Source organism: Loxodonta africana, chromosome 2 (genome assembly GCF_030014295.1).
Source record: "Loxodonta africana isolate mLoxAfr1 chromosome 2, mLoxAfr1.hap2, whole genome shotgun sequence".
Lineage (NCBI taxonomy): Eukaryota > Metazoa > Chordata > Mammalia > Proboscidea > Elephantidae > Loxodonta > Loxodonta africana.
The window spans coordinates 70,077,750-70,099,470 of NC_087343.1; the positions used below are offsets into that span (position 1 = coordinate 70,077,750).

The 21,721-nt window shown below is 38.2% G+C and overlaps 1 protein-coding gene across 3 annotated transcripts in view; it reads right to left on the reverse strand.

Annotated features, from left to right (window-relative positions):
- CENPK (centromere protein K) overlaps window positions 1-21,721 on the reverse strand; it is a 52,255-nt gene that overhangs the window by 22,538 nt on the left and 7,996 nt on the right. For all 3 annotated transcript variants that reach the window (XR_010318623.1, XM_064272605.1, XM_003408063.4), the window contains exons 2-4: window positions 19,255-19,392; window positions 16,982-17,038; window positions 7,490-7,562 (exon numbers count right to left, since the gene is read on the reverse strand). Coding sequence is in view for 2 of the 3 variants with exons in the window: in XM_064272605.1 (XP_064128675.1) it covers window positions 7,490-7,562; window positions 16,982-17,038; window positions 19,255-19,371 (247 nt within the window). In the remaining variant the exon portion in view is untranslated. The remainder of the gene's footprint in view (window positions 1-7,489; window positions 7,563-16,981; window positions 17,039-19,254; window positions 19,393-21,721) is intronic.

The window sequence follows — 21,721 nt, forward strand, 5'->3', positions numbered from 1 at the left end:
AGGATTTCCAAAGAGGTTTTGCTGAATACAACCAAAACCAAACCTCTTGCCGTTGAGTCGATTCTGAATCATAGCGACCCTATAGGATAGAGTAGAACTGCCCCAAAGGGTTTCCAAAGGAGCGCCTGGTGGATCTGAACTGCTGACCTTTTGGTTAGTGCCATAGCTCTTAACCATTACACCACCAGGGTTTCCAAGATTGGAATAGTGTGTATGATATGATCCCATTCTCATAAATTAGCAATGACAAAAATAACCTTCATACATGTATGTGTACAAGTACGTATGTGCATATGTGTATACGTATATGTATAAACCTACTGCCGTCAAGTCAATACTGACTCCTAGTGACCCCATGAGGACAGAGTAGAACTGCCCCATAGGGTTTCTGAGGCTGTTACAGTTATATTTAAATAAAGTCTTTATCTGCTAAAGATACATACTGAAATATTTATGTCATTTGCTTTAAATATTACAGCATGAGGTGGGGAGGATTGGGGAGTGGATAAACATGATTGAAAACTCCTGGTTGAGGACCATGATAGAAAAGAAATACTTCTTCCTATTCCTAACATCAAAAAAAAAAAAAAAAAAAAAAAAGCACAGCTAAAAACTCTAGGCTTACACATAAAACAAACATAAAGAGAAGAAGGCAGACAGACATTGGGACCTGAGGAGCAACATGGTGGAGAGTTCTTTTTGCCTCATATACTCTGGACTAGGTGCTGGAGAAGACAGCAACTTGAAAATGCAAATGGCAGCAGACAGAAAAAGGACCAAGCAAAGTCTGCTCTCTCCAGTCAAAGGACCAGGAAAGAAGCAAACTAGCAAGAAAGAAAATGTTCAAACAATGTGGTAGGCAGAAAAATGCCCACAAAGACATCTTAATCCCCAGAACCTGTGAATATTAATTTACATGGCAAAGGGGAATTAAGTTTGCAAATAAAATTAAGGTTGCTAACCAGGTGACCTTGAGATGGAGAGATAATACTGGATCATCTATGTCGGCCCAATTGCAAGGGTCCTTATAAGTGAGAATGGGAGGAAGAAAAGTAAATGTCAGAGTGATGTGATATGAGAAAGACATGACTGGTCATTGCCAGCTTTGAAGATGGAAAAGGGCCACAAGCCAAGAAATGTGGACAGCCTCTAGAAGTTGGAAAAGGCGAGTAACAGATTCTCCTCTATAGTCTCCAGAAAGGAATGGAGCTCAGTTAGACCCATCTAGGATTTCTGATATCCAGAACTGTAAAATTATAACTTTGTATTATTTTAAGCCACTAAATTTGTGGTAATTAGTTATAGTAGCAATAGAAAACTAATATAGAAAATCATCCCCCTACCCAAGTCAAACATCATCGAAAAAACAGCCATACCTCTATCCATCAGCAAAGGTCAAGTAGAAATTCTAGACTTTCAATTTTGCCCATTTTTAATGAGGCAATCCCCCTATTCCCACCAGGATGATATCAGAGAAGTCTAAATGGGAAGTCAGGACTTTTATTCTAGCCCAGGGGTAACAAGTACCCCTCTTCTCCATAGGGTTAGTGGAGACCATATGAGCTTCTTAGACTTTCACCCTCACCCAATGGTAATGTGGAATTACTTCCCTTCCCTGTCAGAGTCAGAGGAGGCTAAGTGGGATGCTAAAACTTTTACCACCGTTCAGTGACAATGAGTCCTTCCCTGAACTGCAGTGTAGGTAGAGGCCATGTGTAAGCATTAACAAGACATCCCTACATTTCCCAGCTAGGGTGATGTCAGCAGAGGTTTGCTGAAGAGCCTGAAATCTCACCACTACCCAGCAGTAACTAAGCATTCCTGATCCCCTCCCTGTATTCTCAAAGAAGGCTGAGTAGAGAACCTGACCTTTACCCCCATCTGGCAGTCATGAGTCATGCCTCCCTTTCTTTGCCAGCACAATGATAAAACCCATTGCCGTCGAGGTGATTCTGACTCATAGCGACCTTATAGGACAGAGTAGAACTTCCCCATAGGGTTTCCAAGGAGCAGCTGATGGATTTGAACTGCTGACCTTTCGGTTAACAGCTGTAGCTTTTAACCACTGCGCTACCAGGACTCCAGCACAATGATAGAGAAGGCTTATTAAAACAAAAGATTTAAATAAGATTCAGAGTCCCATAACATGATATCTAAAATGTCCAGGATATAATAAAAAATTACCAAGGACCAGGAAAATCTGAACTTAAATGAGAAATACAATTAAAAGTCACTTCAACCAAAATAACACATAAGTTGGAATTATCTGACAAATTTTTTAAAGCACCTGCCATAAAAAAAAGTTCCTAGCCTCCTCACCATTTCTGCTGACCTGAGGACAGTCCACTGTCGGTGTTTCAAACACCAGCTGACTGCGTGTGTGGAGAGGTCTGACTATGCCTTGCGTGTCCTGGGCTCCACTTGGTTCACCTCCGGCCGCCATTACTGGGAGGTGTCATGGGAACAAGCCAAGAATGGGATCTGGGCATTTGCAGAAAATCCACTCATCGACGAGGAAACATTCAGCTGTCTACAGAACGTGGATTCTGGACAGTGGGTTTGAGAAAGGGGGGCTACTTCTTTGCCAGCATCACACCTGCCTTGGAACTCTGTGTGGACCCCAATTTGCGCCAAGTGGGCATTTTCCTGGATATGGACGTGGGAAGACTGTTCTTTTTCAACATGAGTGATGGATCCCATGTCTTCACATTCACCAAGATTTCTGCTGTGGAGACTGTGCCCACTTTTTTGCTCCTTCAAATCCAAGTAATAATGATCCAGGCTCCCTGAGTATCTGTCCTGTGATGAATTTTTATTTAAGCTTGACTAGCATATTGAGGAGGTTGTGAATTAAATAAATAGTTGGATACGGAAAAAAAAAAAAAGCTCCAGCAAGTAATATAAACATGTTTGAAACAAGTGAGAAAATAGAGAGGCTCAGCAGAGAAATAAAAGATATAAAGAAGAACCAAATGGAAATTTCAGAACTGAAAAATACAATAACTAAAACAGAAAGAAATTCAGTGGATGAGTTCGACGGCAAAATAGAGAGACCAGAGGAAAGAAGCAGTGAACTTAAAGACAGAACAATAAAAAGTACCCAATCTGAGAATTCAAAGAGAAGTGGATTGAAAAAAAAAAAAAAAATGACCAGACTTGTGTGATTATTAAAAAAAAAAAAGGTCTAACAATTGCATCATTGGAATTCCAGGAGAGGAGAACGATGGTGGGGTTGAGAAAGTATTAAAAGAAATAACAGCTGAAATTTGGCAAAAGATATTAACTCACAGATTCAAGAATATGAGTGAACAGGAAAAACCCAAAGAAATCCACGTCACGACATATGATAATTAAATTTCTGAAAGCTGAAGACAAAAAAAAAATCTTGAAAGCAGCCAGAGAAAAACAATGCTTGCCCTATAGAGGAAAAATAATTAGAGTCGCAGCATATTTCTCATCAAAAACCAGGGAAGCAGAAGGAAGTGGCACAACATTCTTCAACTGCTAAAGGAAAGGAAGCATCAACCTATAATAGTGTATCTAGTAGAAATGTCCTTAAAGAATGAAAGAGGAACAAAGCCATTCTCAGACAAGGGAAAAAAAAAAAAAACTAAGAAAATACATCAGCCAGCAAATCTACCCTAGAAGAATGGAGAAAGACAGTTCTTGAAATAGAAGGGAAATGATAAAAGAAGGCATCTTGGAATGTGAGTGTCATGGATTGAATTGTGTCCCCCCAAAAAATGTGTGTTAAATCGGCTAGGCCTTGATTCCCAGTATTGTGTGATTGTCTGCCATTTTGTCATCTGATATGATTTTCCTATGTGTTGTAAATCATATCTCTATGATGTTAACGAGATGAGATGAGTGGCAGTTATGTTAATGAGGCAGAACTCAATCTACAAGATTAGGTTGTATCTTAAGTGAATCTCTTTTGAGATGTAAAAGAGAGAGCTGAGCAGAGAGACATGGGGACCTCACACCACCAAGAAGGAAGCACTGGGAGCATAGCGCATCCTTTGAACCCAGGGTCCCTGTGCTGAGAAGCTCCTTGACCAGGGAAGATTGATGACAAGGACCTTCTTCCACAGCAGACAGAGAGAGAAAGCCTTCCCCTGGAGCTGGCACACTGAATTCAGACTTCTAGCCTTCTAGACTGTGAGAGAATAAATTTCTCTTTGTTAAAGCATTCATCTGTGGTATTTCTCTTATAGCAGTATTTGATAACTAAGAGAGTCAGGAAGAAAGAACAATGGAGAGAGCAAAAACACGTAACAAAGCTGTCATGAATCACTACAGTTACAAGGAAATGAATTCTGCCAACAACCTGAGGGAGTTTGAAAGTAGATCCCTCTCCAGACTTTGGTGAGAACCCTGTCCTAATTGATACCTTGATTATAACCTTGAGACCCCAATTTCTACAATAAAACTTCCAATTAAGGGGAGAAAGGTCTATTATAATAATTCAGCGGATTGGTGATGAAGGCCTAAAGCAAACCTGTGGCAGTGTGGTTTAGTATTTAGCGACTGGTTATATATGAAAAAGAAGAATCTAGGAGGACTCTTAAATTTATGGTTGATGAAACAGATTCCATTCAGTGGGTTACAGAATACAGAGAAGTTCACTTTATGAGTCTGAGATATCTGTTGAACATTTTGGAAAAAATGTCTTGAAGGTAGATATATAAGTCTCATGTTGCAGAGAAGTCAGTTTGGATATATAGATTTGGAAATCATTAATATAGATGTAACATATAAACATGGGGGAGAAAAATATAATGCTAGTATAACATGTAGAGTCTGAGAAGCAAAAAGAGCTGAGTACAGTCTTCTGGAGAACACCACTATTTAACAGCTGAGTATGAGCAGCCTTTGAGATGTTCAAACTGTATAACTCATGCTAAGTAGGCAAAAGGATAAACAGTTTAATGCAAATTAAAATCATAATTGTATGCCATTACATATCCACCCGAATTGCTAAAATCAAAAAGACTAACAATAACAAGTGGTAGTGAAGATGTGGAACAATAGTGGACATTGGCATGGATATGGAAATTAAAATCAAGGATGTGGATGAAACTGTCTAGGAAGAGAATGAGGAGAAAAGATAGCCTAGGATTGCTCCTTGGGGTGGAGAAGGATAAGCCTACAAAGGAGACTAAGAAGGGAAGTAAGGGGTTAAAGGGGAAAATAGACAATAGGGGAGGAAAAAAGGAGACACATACAAAAAAAGAGAGCATAATCTATACAACAAATACAGACATATATGACACACAAAAATTTAGGCTTTTAAAATAGAAAAAATATCTGCTAATTGGATATTACAACGATAATTTTTCAAAAAAATTTATTGTGGTTAAAGATATAACAAAAATTTTGCCATTTTAACCATACAATTTAGTGGCATTAGTTATATTCATGATGTTGTGCAATCATCATTGTTTCCTACTTCCAAAACTTTTTCATCACTCCAAACAGAAACTCAGTACCCCTGAAACAATAACTCCCCATTTCGCCCTCTACCCAATACCTGGTGACAACTAATAAACTTTGGTCTCCATGCATTTGCGTATTCTAGATATTTCATACAAGTGGGATCATTTAATATTTGTCTGACTCATTTTTATGTCTGACTTACTTCATTCAGCATAACGTTTTCAAGGTTCATCCATGTTGTAGCATGTATCAGAACTTCATTTCTCTTTATGGCTGGATAATGTTCCATTGTATGTACATATCGCATTCTGTTAATGGACACTGGGGTTGTTTTCACATATTGACTATTGTGAATAATGCAGCTATGACCATTGGTGCACTCGTATCTATTTGAGTTCCTGCTTTCAAGTATTTTGGGTATGTATCTAACAGAAGAATTGATGGATTGTATGAAAATTCTGTTTAACTTTTTGAGGAACCGCCAAACTGTTTTCCACAATGGCTGCACCATCTTACATTCCCACCAGCAATGCACAAGGGCTCCAATTACTCTACATCCTTGCCAACACTTTCTATTTTCTGATCTTCTTGGCTTCTTTTTGTAATAATAAAAACCAAACCCACTGCTGTCAATTCTGACTCATAGCGACCCTACAGGACAGAGTAGAACTGCCCCACAGGGTTTGCAAGGAGCGCCTGGCGGATTTGAACTGCTGACCTTTTGGTTAGCAGCCATAGCACTTAACCACTACGCCACCAGAGTTTCCTTTTGTAATAATAGCTATCCTCAACTCATTGCTGTTGAGTCGATTCCGACTCATAGCAACTCTAGACCCTAAAGGATACAGTTGAATTGCCCCATAGGGTTTCCAAGAAGTGGCTGGTGGATTCGAACTGCCGACCCATTGGTTAGCAGCCATAGCTCTTAACCACTTAGCCACCAGGACTCCAACAGTCGTCCTAGAGAGCGTGAAATGGTATCTTATTGTGGTTTTGATTTGCACTTCCCTAATGACTAATGTAGAGGGCAGTGGTGATTCAGGGGTAAAGATCTTGCCTTCCATGCAGGAGACCTGGAATCGATTCCCAGCCAATGTACCTCAAAAGAAGCCACCGCCCATCTGTCAGTGAGGCTTGCATGTTTCTATAATGCTGAACAGGTTTCAGCAGAGCTTCCAGACTAAGACAGGCTAGGAAGAAAGGTCTGCCAATCTACTACATTATGGGTCATAATGGTCCGAACTCATTGTACATGGCATCACCATTCGTTGGAGTCAACTCAATGGCAGCCAACAACAACGACTCATGAAGTTGAGCATCTTTTCATGTGCATATGGGTCACTTGCATATCTTCTTTGGAGAAATGTCTACTCAAATTGTTTGTCCATTTTTTAATTGGGGTGTTTGCCTTTTTGTTGTTGATACAGATACAAATTTTTAAGCTATCTTGTGTTTCTCAACTAAAAGCAAAAACACAGTTGGCCTGGTTGGACATACATATAATCTATGTGGCCCTTATGTCAATAAATATCTAAAATTAAATAACTGTTTCCTTTCATTAAGTAAGATTCATTCATTAAAGAATTTATAGCTTCTACTGAGCATTTTTTTTTTTTTTTACTGAGCATGAGGGGCCCTGGTGGTGTAGTGGTCAAGAGCTATGGCTGCTATCCAGAAGGCTGACAGTTCAAATCCACCAGCAGCTCATTGGAAACCCTATGTGGCAGTTCTACTCTGTCCTATAGAGTTGCTATGAGTAGGGTCGACTTGAAGACAATGGGTACTGAGCATAAAGTAGTGCCTGCAGGAATGACTATGATAATGTCACCATGGTCAAGGTTATCATAATCTAATGTTAGACAGATATGTTCATCTATAATAATAAAATAAACAACATGTGTATAAAGGAAGAAAAGACTGGGTGGCCTCCCATTATCAATGAAATTTAGGCAATTTCAAGGAGACCAAATGAATCTTGTAATTCTTCTTGTGATCATTAAATGTATTTACCATTAATTTGTGTACAGCACAAAAAGAGAAATAAGAATCTTACTTTTGGGAGTTTCTTTCTGCCATTGACTAAGTTCAGCAGCCAAATATTTTGCTTGCATAATTAATAATGATAGCTATAAAAAAGAAAATAAGAGAATAAAGCAAAGTTACTACTTCTGGAATATTCATAGCTGTTCACAGATGAAAGTGTAGACATTTGAAATATTTTAATACAAATTCCTAACATAAATAGCTAACACAATAACAATTTAAACTATACCAACTTAAAACAGAATTCTACTTTATTCCATACTAATTATAGCTCATAAATTGCCTGTTAAAGCACTGGTATAATATAGCTTAAAAAATGATAAGTTATGTTTCACCAGTCACATTAAAAGAACTCTAGCACATGAAATTTATTTCCTGAATAATATTTCTTAGAATAAAAAAAAATAGGATGTTATTTATTGTCAACATTTTTTAGACATAGTTGCTTTAAAGATGTTCTTTTTGCTCTCTACATCCTTTCAGAAAAACTGGTACTGACTTTAGCTGAGAAATGAAAATAAGTTTAAGTACATACATGGAGAAGATTACAAAATTCGATTGGTTCTATGAACCACACATAAAAACCAGTATTACTATACGATAGTTTCTAAATTGTATATCCCTTAGCCAAAGATTAAATTAGGATGAGTATAGTTTATATTAGATGATTCCAGTCATTCTAATTTTGATAACTGTAAATCTAAGTGATAAATTTACTGACTGATTAGACCAGAAGATTAAAGTGCCTGTATGCTTAAAATCCCCCACATGCCTGTCAGTTTGTCTTACTGCGGGGGCTTGTGTGTTGCTGTGATGTTGGAAGCTCTGCCACTGCTATTCAAATGCCAGCAGGGTCACCCACAGTGGACAGGTTTCAGCTGAGCTTCCAGACTAAGACAGACTAGGAAGAACCACCCAGAGGTCTACTTCTGAAAAGAATTAGGCAGTGAAGACCTTATGAATAGCAGTGGAACACTGTCTGATATAGCACTGCAAGATGAGCCCCACAGGTTGGAAGGCACTCAAAATATGAAGGACATCATGCTTGGTAAAGTAGAAGGTCAGTGAAAGAGAGGAAGACTCTTAACGAGATGGACTGACACAGTGACTGCAATAATGGGCTCAAGCATAGCAACAACTGTGAGGATGATGGAGTACTGGGCAGTGTTTCGTTGTTGTGTGTGGAGTCGCTATGAGTTGGAACTCACTTGATGGCACCTAACATAACAACAACAACATGCTTAAAATTAAATATCACAGCATTTCTCTGTCCTTTATATGAGTCTTATTGTGTTAGAAAACCAAAAGGGAAGAACACAATCAGCATTTCTTAAAGAACTGAAGGGAAAACTCAGGCCTTGAGATGAATATTGAAAACAGCTACTTGGCCAACCAACTAGAAGAGATCTATATTCATGCCCATTCCAAAGAACGGAGACCAAATGGAGTGGGAAAATCATCAACCAATATCATTAATATCATATGGTAGAAAAATTTTGCTGAATGCTCCTAACAAGTAAGGAAGGCAAGACTTCATCTTGCTTACTTTGGACATGTTATCAGGAGGGGCCAATCACTAGAGAAGGACATCATGCTTGCTAAAGGTGATGGTCAGCAAAAAAGAGGGAGACCCTCAATGAGATGGATTGACACAGTGGCTGCAACAATGGGCTCAAACATAACAATTGCAAGGGTGGTGCAGGACCAGGCAACATTTTGTTCTGTTACGCATAAGGTAGGTATGAATCGGAGGTGACCTGATGGCACCTAACAACATTTGGTACCCAGACATATCAAAAATTCATGTTTCAAAAATGCAGTGGGTATTGCTGCACTATTTACACAAAAAGGGCACCTACGGTGTCATTTTTAACACGTGGCAACTCAAAGTCCCTATTCTGTATCATAAAATTAACTAAAGTCTCTTTGAAAGCTTTATATAATTATATAAAAATGCTTTTATTGAAACACAGAACTATTATACAACCCAGCAATCCCAATCCTATATGCCCAAAAGAGGTGAAAGCAGGAATGCAAACAGAAACTTGTACAGCAACATCCAGCGCTATTCACAATAGCCAAAAGACGGGAAACAACCTCAATGTCCATCAACAGATGAATGTATAAACAAAATATGCATACATACAATGGAATATTACTCAACCATAAAGAGAAATGAAGTCCTGATACATGCTACAACATGGACGAACCTTGAAAACATTATGCTGAGTGAACTATGTCAGTTATAAAATGAAAAATCTTGCACGACTCCATCCATATGAAACAGACAAAAGTATAGAGACCAAAGCTCATTAGGCTTTATAAGGCATGTGCGCAGGGGAAGGGGATTTATTCCTTAGTGGGCACTGAGTTTCTGTTAATGGTGGTAGAATACTTTGGAAAAGGATAGTGGTAATGATCCTTGTTGTTGTTGTCAGGTGCCGTCGAGTCAGTTCCAGCTCATAGCGACCCTATGCACAACAGAACAAAACGCTGCCCAGTCCTGCACCATCCTTACAATTGTTGTTATGCTTCAGCTCATTGTTGCAGCCACTGTGTCAATCCACCTCGTTGAGGGTCTTCCTCTTTTCCGCTGACCCTGTACTTTGCCAAGCATGATGCCCTTCTTCAGAGACTGATCCCTCCTGACGACATGTCCACAGTATGTTAAGACCCAGTCTCACCACCCCTGCTTCTAAGGAGCATTCTGGTTGTACTTCTTCCAAAACAGATTTGTTCGTTCTTTTGGCAGTCCATGGTATATTCAATATTCTTTGCCAACACCACAATTCAGAGGCATCAATTATTCTTCGGTCTTCCTTATTCATTGTCCAGCTTTCACATGCATACAATGTGACTGAAAATACCGTGGCTTGGGTCAGGCACACCTTAGTGTTCTAGGTGATATCTTTGCTCTTCAACACAGATTTACCCAATGCAATGCGTCTTTTGATTTCTTTACTGCTGCTTCCATGGCTGTTGATTGTGGATCCAAGTAAAATGAAATCCTCGACAACTTAGTCTTTTCTCTGTTTATCATGATGTTGCTCATTGGTCCAGTTGTAAGGATTTTTGTTTTCTTTAAGTTGAGGTGGAATCCATACTGAAGGCTGTGGTCTTTGATCTTCATTAGTAAGTGCTTCAAGTCCTCTTCACTTTCAGCAAGCAAGGTTGTGTCATCTGCATAACACAGATTGTTAACGAGTCTTCCTCCAATCCTGATGCCCTGTTCTTCTTCATACAGTCCAGCTTCTTGGATTATTTGCTCAGCATACAGATTGAATAAGTATGGTGAAAGAATACAACCCTGGCACACACCTTTCCTGACTGTAAACCAATCAGTATCCCCTTGTTCTGTCCAAACAACTGCCTCTTGATCTATGTACAGGTTCCTCATGAGCACAATTAAGCATTCTGGAATTCCCATTCTTGCCAATGTTCTCCATAATTTGTTATGACCCACACAGTCAAATGCCTTTGCATAGTCAATAAAACACAAGTAAACATTCTTCTGGTATTCTCTGCTTTCAACCAGGATCCATCTGATATCAGCAATGATATCCCTGGTTCCATGTCCTCTTCTGAAACTGGCCTGAATTTCTGGCAGTTCCCTGTCGATATACTGCCGCAGTCATTTTTGAATGATCTTCAGCAAAATTTTGCTTGTGTGTGATATTAATGATATTGCTCTATAATTTCCACACTCAGTTGGATCAACTTTCTTGGGAATAGGCATAAACATGAATCTCTTCCAGTCATTTGGCCAGGAAGCTGTCTTCCATATTTCTTGGCATAGACAAGTGAGCATGTCCAGCGCTGCATCTGTTTGTTGAAACATCTCAATTGATATTCCATTGATTCCTGGAGCCTTGTTTTTCACCAATGCCTTCAGAGCAGCTTGGACTTCTTCCTTCAGTACCATCAGTTCCTGAGCATATGCTACCTCTTGAAATCGACTAATTCTTTTTAGAATAATGACTGTGTATTCCATCTATCTTCTTTTGATGCTTCCTGTGTCATTTAATATTTTCCCCCATAGAATCCTTCACTATTGCAACTCGAAGCTTGAATTTTTTCTTCAGTTCTTTCAGTTTGAGAAACACCGAGTGTGTTCTTTACTTTTGGTTTTCCATTTCCAGCTCTTTGCACATGTCATTATAATACTTTACTTTGTCTTCTCAAGATGCCCTTTGAAATCTTCAGTTCTTTTTTTTATATATAATTTTTATTGAGCTTTAAGTGAACGTTTACAAATCACGTCAGTCTGTCACATATAAGCATATATATACCTTACTCCATAATCCCACTTACTCTGGAGTCAGCCCTTCCAGTCTCTCCTTTCGTGACAATTTTGCCAGTTTCTAACCCTCTCTACCCTCCTATCTCCCCTCCAAACAGGAGATGCCAACACAGTCTCAAGTGTCCACCTGATACAAGTTGCTCACTCTTCATCAGCATCTCTCTCCAACCCATTGTCCAGTCCCTTCCATGTCTGATGAGTTGTCTTTGGGAATGGTTCCTGTCCTGGGCCAACAGAAGGTTTGGGGACCATGACCACCGGGATTCCTCTAGTCACAGTCAGACCATTAAGTCTGGTCTTTTTATGAGAATTTGGGGTCTGCATCCCACTGATCTCCTGCTCGCTCAGGGGTTCTCTGTTGTGCTCCCTGTCAGGGCAGTCATTGGTTGTGGCCGGGCACCATCTAGTTCTTCTGGTCTCAGGATGATGTAAGACTCTGGTTCATGGGGCCCTTTGTGTCTCTTGGGTTCATAGTTGTCGTGTGACCTTGGTGTTCTTGTTCTTCATTCTCCTTTGATCCAGGTGGGTTGAGACCAATTGATGCATCTAGATGGCCGCTTGTTAGCCTTTAAGACCCCAGATGCCACATTTCAAAGTGGGATGCAGAATGTTTTCATAATAGTATTATTTTGCCAATTGACTTAGAAGTTCCCTTAAGCCATAGTCCCCAAACCTCCACCCTTGCTCCGCTGACCTTTGAAGCATTCAGTTTATCCCAGAAACTTCTTTGCTTTTGGTCCAGTCCAGTTGAGCTGACCTTCCGTGTATTGAGTATTGTCCTTCCCTTCACCTAAAGTAGTTCTTATCTACTAACTAATCAGTAAATAACCCTCTCCCACCCTTCCTCCCTCCCCCGCCTCGTAACCACAAAAGTATGTGTTCTTCTCAGTTTATACTATTTCTCAAGATCTTATAGTAGTGGTCTTATACAATAGTTGTCCTTTTGCCTCTGACTAATTTCACTCAGCACAATGCCTTCCATGTTCCTCCATGTTATGAAATGTTTCACAGATTCATCACTGTTCTTTATCGATGTGTAGTATTCCATTGTGTGAATATACCACAATTTATTTAACCATTCATCCATTGATGGACACCTTGGTTGCTTCCAGCTTTTTGCTATTGTAAACAGAGCTGCAATAAACATGGGTGTGCATATATCTGTTCGTGTGAAGGCTCTTATTTCTCTAGGGTATATTCCAAGGAGCGGGATTTCTGGGTTGTATGGTAGTTCTATTTCTAACTTTTTAAGAAAACTCCAGATAGATAAAATCATCAGTTCTTTTACTTCAACAATTTTTCCTTTTGCTTTAGCTGCTCGACGTTCAAGAGCAAGTTTCAGAGTCTCTTCTGACATCCATCTTGGTCTTTTCTTTCTTTCCTGTCTTTTCAGTGACCTCTTGCTTTCTTCATGGTTGATGTCCTTGATGTCATTCCACAACTCGTCTACTTTTCAGTCACCAATGTTCAATGCGTCAAATGTATTCTTCAGATGGTCTCTAAATTCAGATACAACTTGATATACTCGAGGTCATATTTTGGCTCTCGTGGACTTGCTCTGAATTTCTTCAGTTTCAGCTTGAACTTGCATACGAGCAATTGATGGTCCGTTTCAGTCGACCCCTGGCCTTGTTCTGACTGATAATACTGAGCTTTTCCATCATCTCTTACCACAGAGGTAGTCAATTTGATTTCTGTGTGTTCCATCTGGTAAAGTGCATGTGTATAGTCACCGTTTATGTTGGTGAAAGAAGGTATTCGCAGTGAAGAAGTTGTTGGTCTTGCAAAATTCTATCATTTGATCTGCAGCATTGTTTCTATCACCAAAGCCATATTTTCCAACTACTGATCCTTCTTCTTTCTTTCCAACTTTCACATTAAAATCACTAGTAATTATCAATGCATCTTGATTGCATGTTCAATCAATTTCAGACTGCAGCACAATGATTGCACAATATGAATGTAATCGATGTCAATTGCATACATAATAATTACTGAATTGGCAAATGTTTTGCTATACTTTTTTTTTTAACACAATAAGAAATTTACAAATTCATTTATAATCTATACCATTTAAAATCTATACCATAAGACAGTTTAGTATTATTTTTACAGATAAATTGTTGTTGTTGTTAGGTGCCGTCGAGTCGGTTCCAACTCATAGCGACCCTATCCACAACAGAACGAAACACTGGCTGGTCCTGAGCCATCTTTACAATTGTTGTTATGCTTGAGCTCATTGTTGCAGCCACTGTGTCAATCCATCTCGTTGAGGGTCTTCCTCTTTTCTGCTGACCGTGTACTCTGCCAAGCACGATGTCCTTCTCCAGGGACTGATCCCACCTGACAACATGTCCAAAGTATGTAAGTATATAAGATGCAGTTTCACCATCCTTGCTTCTAAGGAGCATACAGATAAATAAGAATGTGAAAAAGATTTTTGTGATCTATAAAGTGATTTACAAATGGTATTTATCATTATTATTATCAGGAAATAATTTTTAAAAAGTAGTATTGAAATTGGGCAAAACTATGATGTAATGATGAGGAATTCCGCTCTTATTAGGCTGAAATATATGAAATTACCAATATTTGTTTTTTAACCTATTAAGAAAACAGAATTTCATATGGTTCAGCCTTGTATTGTATTTATAAAACAGAGCTTTTAGCTGGCCAAAGTCCAGCTAAGGCAAATATTCAAATTATTTCTGATCTTACTATAAAATTAAACAACTCTTTCTAAAAAACTAAATAGCAGTATTTCTAAAGTAATTTAAGCACAAAAAATGGAGAAATTCTGCCATTTTTTCATTTAAAATATCTTACTTCGTGCATCAGAAAATGGACTTGAGTTTTAATACTGAAGTTTTGAAGTTAATAAGTAGGCAGAAAAGAGCAGTAGGCCTGAGACTGCTATCCTTAAAAAATCCTGCATGAAAGGTTAGCCCTTGACTGGTATCTAGGGGCTTAGATTTCGAGAGGGCTCTAACCAACGTAACTCTAAGAGTAGCTCACTGTGCCTAAACTGTTTGTGGAAACAATGTGGTTTATGCTGATCACCTGCTTTCCTTTTGGGAGTCTGGTATTTTGGTACCTGCTAGGAAGAAGATGCCTATATGATCAGCACCCAAAAAAACCTCAATCAGAAAGTATCAAATGAGCTTCCCTGGTAGAAAACATTTCATGCATGTTATGACAACTTGTTGTTGGGGAAATTAAGTGCATCCTGTGTAAGTCCTCTTATTTTGTTCTTTTTCAAAATAGTTTTTGCTATTTAGGTCCCTTTGCAATTTCCTATGAATTTGAGGATTAGCTTTTCCATTTCTGCAAAAAAGAAAAAAATGCTATTGGTATTTTGATAGGAACTTCTTCGAATCTGTAGATTACTTTGGGTAGTATTGACATCTTAACAATATTAAGTCTTCTAATCCATAAACACTTGTCTTTCCATTTACTTAGATCTTTAATTTCTTTCAGCAATGTTTTGTAGTTTTCAGTATATAAGTCTTTTGCCTTCTTGGTTAAATTTATTCCTAGGTATTTTATTATTTTAGATGTATTGCAAATGAAATGTTTTTCTTAATTCCCTTGTTCACCGCTGGTGAATTTTGCATGTTGATCTTGTAGCCCGTAACTTTGCTGAATTTGTTTACTAGCTTTAGTAGCTATCTTGTGGATTGGATTTTTTTTGTCATATCGTTATCACCAATGAAAGCCATTATTACTTTTCGTGTTCAAAAGACACCAAATTTGGATAGCAGGAGTGTCTTTAAGTTGACTCCTGAAAGCTAGGCACTGAATAAGGAAAGCCAAAGAATTGACACCTTTGAATTATGGTGTTGGCAAAGAATACTGAATATACCATGGACTGCCAAAAGAACAAACAAATCTGTCTTGGGACAAGTACAGCCAGAATGCTCCTTAGAAGCAAGGATGGCGAGACTTTGTCTCACATACTTTGGACATGTTACCAGTAGGGATCAGACTCCGGAGGACATCATGCTTGGTAAAGTACAGGGTCAGGAAAAAAGAGGAAGACCCTCAATGAGATGAATTGACACAGTGGCTGCAACAACGGGCTCAGCCATAACAACATTCATGCGTATGGCACAGGACCGGGCAGAGTTTCGTTCTGTTGTACATAGGGTCCCTATGAATCAGAACTGACTCAATGGTACTTAACAACAACATCCATCAGTTTTGGGGAACCCTCATTGGTATCATTTGTGCATTGACTTTGTTCTTGGAATTTTTATCATTTAATGCTTTAAAATTTTCATATGGTCAAATATATCTAACTTTCATAATGCCTAGATTTCTACTATTAGACAAAAAGTTTTCCCGTATCCCTGTATCATACAGATAGTCTCCTGGCTTTTTTACAAGATTTTCTGGTAACCCATCTGGAATTTATATTGTACCACTGTAACATGAAAGACAGAGGTCCAATTTTATTTTCTTCCAGATGGATATCAAGTTGTGTCATTATCATTTATTAAATAATTCATTATTTTCCCATAGATTTTTAACTATCATCTTTGCCATATTTTAAATTTTAATCTGTTTCACTGATTGATTTGTCTATTCCTAAACCAATTCCATAGTGCTCTGATTATTATACTGCATATACTAATCCTTTTTTTTAAACCTAGGATAAAATCAGTTAAGATTCTACACAGTAATATCTGTAGCTACTGTAACTAACAAAAAGTAGGACAGTCCTTGTTCTAATTTTTAACAAGGTATCATAATAGCAGCCAACCAGCAGCTCACTCTACTGTTAAATGTATATAGCTGTTAAAATATAAATTTTAAAAATTATTTATTTATACTAACTTTTTCAAAAAAGTCTTTAAAATACCTCTTGTTACTCTTAAATCAGAAGGAATAGGGAATTTTTTGAATGATAAAGCAAACATAAAAAAAAAACCTGTTGCCATCGAGTCAATTCCAACTCATAATGATCCTACAGAACAGAGCAGAACTGCCCCATAGGGTTTCCAAAGAGCACCTGGTGGATACGAACTGCGGACCTTTTGGTTAGCAGTCAAGCTCTTAACCACTGTGCCACCAGGGCTTCATGATTACAGGTACTAAAAAAGCAATTATACTTAGAAAAAATACAGACAGATATACTTCTTTTCCAAAACACAATGAATTTCACTTACTTATTTTCAGGAAGAAAAAAAAAATGATTCATACCTGAGCATTTGAATTGGTAAGTGTCTCCGTTCCAACGAGTGATAATTTATTCTGGCACTCGATTTAAAAAAGTAAAGAAAAACATGTCATACACCATAAGCCACAAACAATTCCCTTCCCCTTTTATACCAGTAAGTGTAATGAAAACCCATGGCCATTGAGTCAATTCCGACTCACAGAAACCCTATAGGACAGAGTAGAACTGTCCCAAGGCTGTAAATCTTTATGAAAGCAGACTGCCACATCTTTCTCCCACAGACTGGCTGGTGGGTTCAAACCACCGACCTTTCAGTTAGCAGCCAAACACTTAACCACCACACCACCAGAGTTCTCTGATGTAAGAGAAGATTTTGCTTAAATCCCTCACTTTCTAATCACAAGGATCAGGAAGGCAGACAAACAGGTCCCAAGGCGAACACGTTAAAAAAAAAGAAGGGGGATGGGAGGAGTACAAAACCCTATACAGAATAAAGTGAGAATAAATAAATAAAAAGAACAAAAACTAATAGCTAGGGTGAATTCGAAGCTAGACAGTAGAAAAATAGGAGGCAAGAAAATAAGAAGGTGGGAAAGTACCACATTACAAAAATAATAGGTAATAAGACAGTTAAGATCATGAGAAAATAAAGCCTTTAAGAGACATTGTTTCTGTGCCATTAAAAAATCCAAAACTGCTGGTAGTGATTATATCTGAAAGGTAAAAATATGGATAATTTAAATTTTATTTGTGCTTATTGCAGTATTTTTCTACAAGAAAATTTTGTTTTTAAATCCAATGTCTATAGTGAAAAAATACCAAAAGCAAAAAAAGGGATTATATAAACCATCTTGAAAATACATTAATGATACAGGGTAGCAAGGACTTATGTTAAAACTATTTTCAAAAAGAGTAAAAAAAAAAAAATAAAGCACTAATCCACTCTAAAGTGAAACTTCACTGCAAAGAATAAAAAACATGTTGCTGGAGAGTCAATTCCAACTCATAGCAAAAGAACAGGATGCTAAAAATGTCTGTAGACTACATCATACATTATGCTATTTTAAGTAGAATAAATTTTTAGTAACATTTTGTAGTATATCAAGTGATTCTATCTCACTAACTCAGAAACTGTATATATACTTTAAACTTAGTATTTTCTAAATTAATTCATGGCTTCATTCAAAGTCCTAACTATGTGTTCTTCCTATTTCCATATTCTCTATTTTAGGGAATAATCCTACCAACCACCCAATGGCCCAAACTAGGAACTTGAAACTATCCGTAATAATTCCCTCCCATTTTATATCCAATTAACCTCAAATCTGACCATCTCCTTAGTATCTCTTGAAATCATTCTTCCCCCTACTTGCAAATGACCTTCATTATTTCTTACTAGGGTACTAAAACCAAACTGTTGCTGTCAAGTATATTCCAACTCAAAATGACCCTATGCCACAGAGTAGATCTGCCCCACAGGGTTTCCAAGGCTGTAATCTTTACAGAAACAGACTTCCACATCTTTCTCCCACTGAGTGGCTGGCGGGTTTGAACCACAGTCCTCTCAGTAAGCAGCCCTGTGCCACCAGGGCTCCTCAGGACTGCTACTAAAACTAGAAAGAATATTTAGGAAGCTCTAGAGAGCTACTACTAGAGCTTCCTAAATGTTCTTTGCACTTTCAGTCTAACTCTTCTGCATTCCACTTTCTTCAAAGTTACCAGATTAATCTTCACAAACTGCCTATCTAATCACGTTTTCCATGCTTATAATCCTTTAATGGCTCTCCATAGTATACATTCAGCAAAACTCTTCATGTTCTTGCCCTTGATTACCTCTCCAGTCTCACCTCACAAGTCATCCTTCTCCAAATTTACATTAGCCATAATATTCTACTTATAATTCTCCAAGCTCTCTCAACCTTCACACATTTTGTTCTTTCTGCTTTGTGTATCTCCCCCACCTTCACAGGCTAACTCCTACCCATCCTTTAGAAATGAATTCAGTTATTACCTTTTTTAGAAAGCTGTCCTTGACCTCATTGGTCTAGATTTGATAGTCCTCCTAAGTACCATTGTATGGTAACATATTATAGTGGCTATTGCCTCTGTAAGATGATAAGTTCCTTGACGGTAGGATCTGTAATAATTTTTTTTGTCTATCCCTCATCTACTATAGGTCCAAAGACTAATAAATATTTATCATATAATTGCTCTCAGATGTCAGCAAAATTATTCTTTCCTATATCTAACATGTATTGAAATTGATTTAAATCACTTTTTATCTCCTGATACTTACTTCTTCCATATCCTTCCATATTTCTTCACATTCTTTAATAAGTTTTTTTTCAGCATCTGTAACCTGGTCCACGTCTGTGGTATTAACTGGATCTAGATCTTGCTGATTCATTGACATGCGCTTTCTGATTTTCTTAGCCTTATGACAAGAAAAACCAAAAGAAGAATATTTATTCATTCAACAATATTTGTTCAACACCTATTACCTGCCAGATACCCATCTAGGATGTAGGGATATAGCAGAGAACAAAATAGGCCAAAAACAAACAAATAAATAAGACATTAATAAGAATAAAAACCCTACTCTGGGGCTTACATTCTAGTTAAGAAAGACAGAAAATAAACCAAAAAGAAAATGAAAAAAATACATATATACGCTTTCGTATAGCAAATGGTTTCTAAGTGCTATGGACAAAAGCACAGCACTGACAAGAAACACAGGGAATGCTAGAGCAAGGACAATATAACTTTAAATGAGGTGGTCATATGAGGTCACTGAGAAGTTGACAACTGAGCAAAGACATGAAAGATGTAAGGAAGTAAGCCATGGAATGTTTAATGGAAGAGGCTCCTGGCAGAAGGAACTGCAAGTGCAAAGATCTTGAGGCACAAGTATGATTGTTGTGTTCCTAGAGTAGTAAAGACATCAGTGTGACTAGAGCAAAGTAAGGCAGAGAGTGGTAGGAGATGAGGTCAGAGAGACAACAGGGGTGAGATTATATGGGCTCTGCAGGCCAGTTCAAGGACTTGAGCTTTTATTCTAAGCGACATGATAAGCTATTAGAGTTTTGAGCAGAGGAATGGTATGATTCAAATTGTTTTAGCAGTATAACTTGGTTAGTTACATGGAATTAGGGTAGAAGTAGGGAAACCAGTTAGAAAGCTATTGAAACGATTCAAGTATACAAGGCTGAATAGTGTCCCCCACAGATTCACATTCACTTGGAACTTCAGAATGCAACCTAATTAGAAATAGAATGTTTGCAGATATAATTAAGATGAGGTCATACTGAGCTTAATCCAATGACTGGTATTCTTATAAGAAAACAGAAACACAAATACACAGGGAGAACACCATGTGAAAACGGAGGCAGAGACTGGAACGATGCAGATGCAAGACATGGAATGCCAAGGACTGCAAGCAACCACCAGAACCTAGGAGAGAGGCACGGAACAAATTATTCCCTTAGAGCCTCTAGAAGGAGCCAACCTTGATGACTTCTTGATTTTGGACTTCTAGCCTCTAGAGCTATGTTGCTATTTTTGTTGTTAAGTGCTGTCTAGTCAGTTCCGACTCATAGCAACCCTAGGTACCACAGAACAAAACATTGTCTGGTCCTTCACCACTCTCACAATCATTGTTATGTTTGAGCCCGTTGTTGCAGGCACTGTGTTAATCCATCTCATTGAGGGTCTTCTTTTTCCCTGACCCTCTGCTTTACCAAGCATGATGTCCTCCAGGGTCTGGTCCCTCTTCATAACACGTCCAAAGTACGTGAGATGAAGTCTCACCATCCTGGCTTCTAAGGAGCATTCCAGCTGTACTTCTTCCAAGACGTATTTGTTGATTCTCTGGAAGTCCATGGTATTCAATATGTAATATTCTTCACCAACACCGTAATTCAAGGCATCAATTCTTCTTCAGTCTTGTCTATTCATTGTCCAGCTTTGGTGTGCATATGAGGTGGCTGAAAATATCATGACTTGGGTCAGGTAAACTTTAGTCCTTGAGGTGACATCTTTGCTTTTTAAAACTTTAAAGAGGTCTTTTGCAGCAGATCTGCCCAATGCAATACATCATTTGATTTCTTGATGGCTGCTTCCATGAGCATTGATTGTGGATTCAAGTAAAATGAAGCCCTTGAGAACTTCAATATTTTCTGTTTATTATGATGTTGCTTATTGGTCCAGTTGTGAGGATTTTTTTGTGTTGAGGTGTAATTCATACTCAAGGCTGTAGTCTTTGAGCTTCACCAGTAAGTGCTTTTAAGTCCTCTTTACTTTCAGCAAGCAAGGGTGTTTTATTTGCATATCGTAGGTTGTTAATGAGTCTTCCTCCAATCCTGGTGTCATGTGCTTCTTCAGAGCATCCACATTCTTGGATTATTTGCTCAATATACAGACTGAATAAGTATGGTGAAAGGGAAACCCTAACACACACCCTTTTTTATTTAAACCATGCAGTATACCCTTGTTTTGTTCTAACAACTGCCTCTTGGTTTATGTACAGGTTCCACATGAGCACAATTAAATGTTCTGGAACTCCCATTCTTCACAATGTTATCCATAATTCGTTATGATCCACACAGTTGATTGCCTTTGCACTGTCAATAAAACACAGGTGAACATCTTTCTGGTATTCTCTGCTTTTAGCCAGGATACATCTAACATCAGCAATGATATCCCTGGTTCCATGTCCTCTTCTGAATTCTGCTTGACTTCTTGGCAGTTTCCTGTTCAATATACTG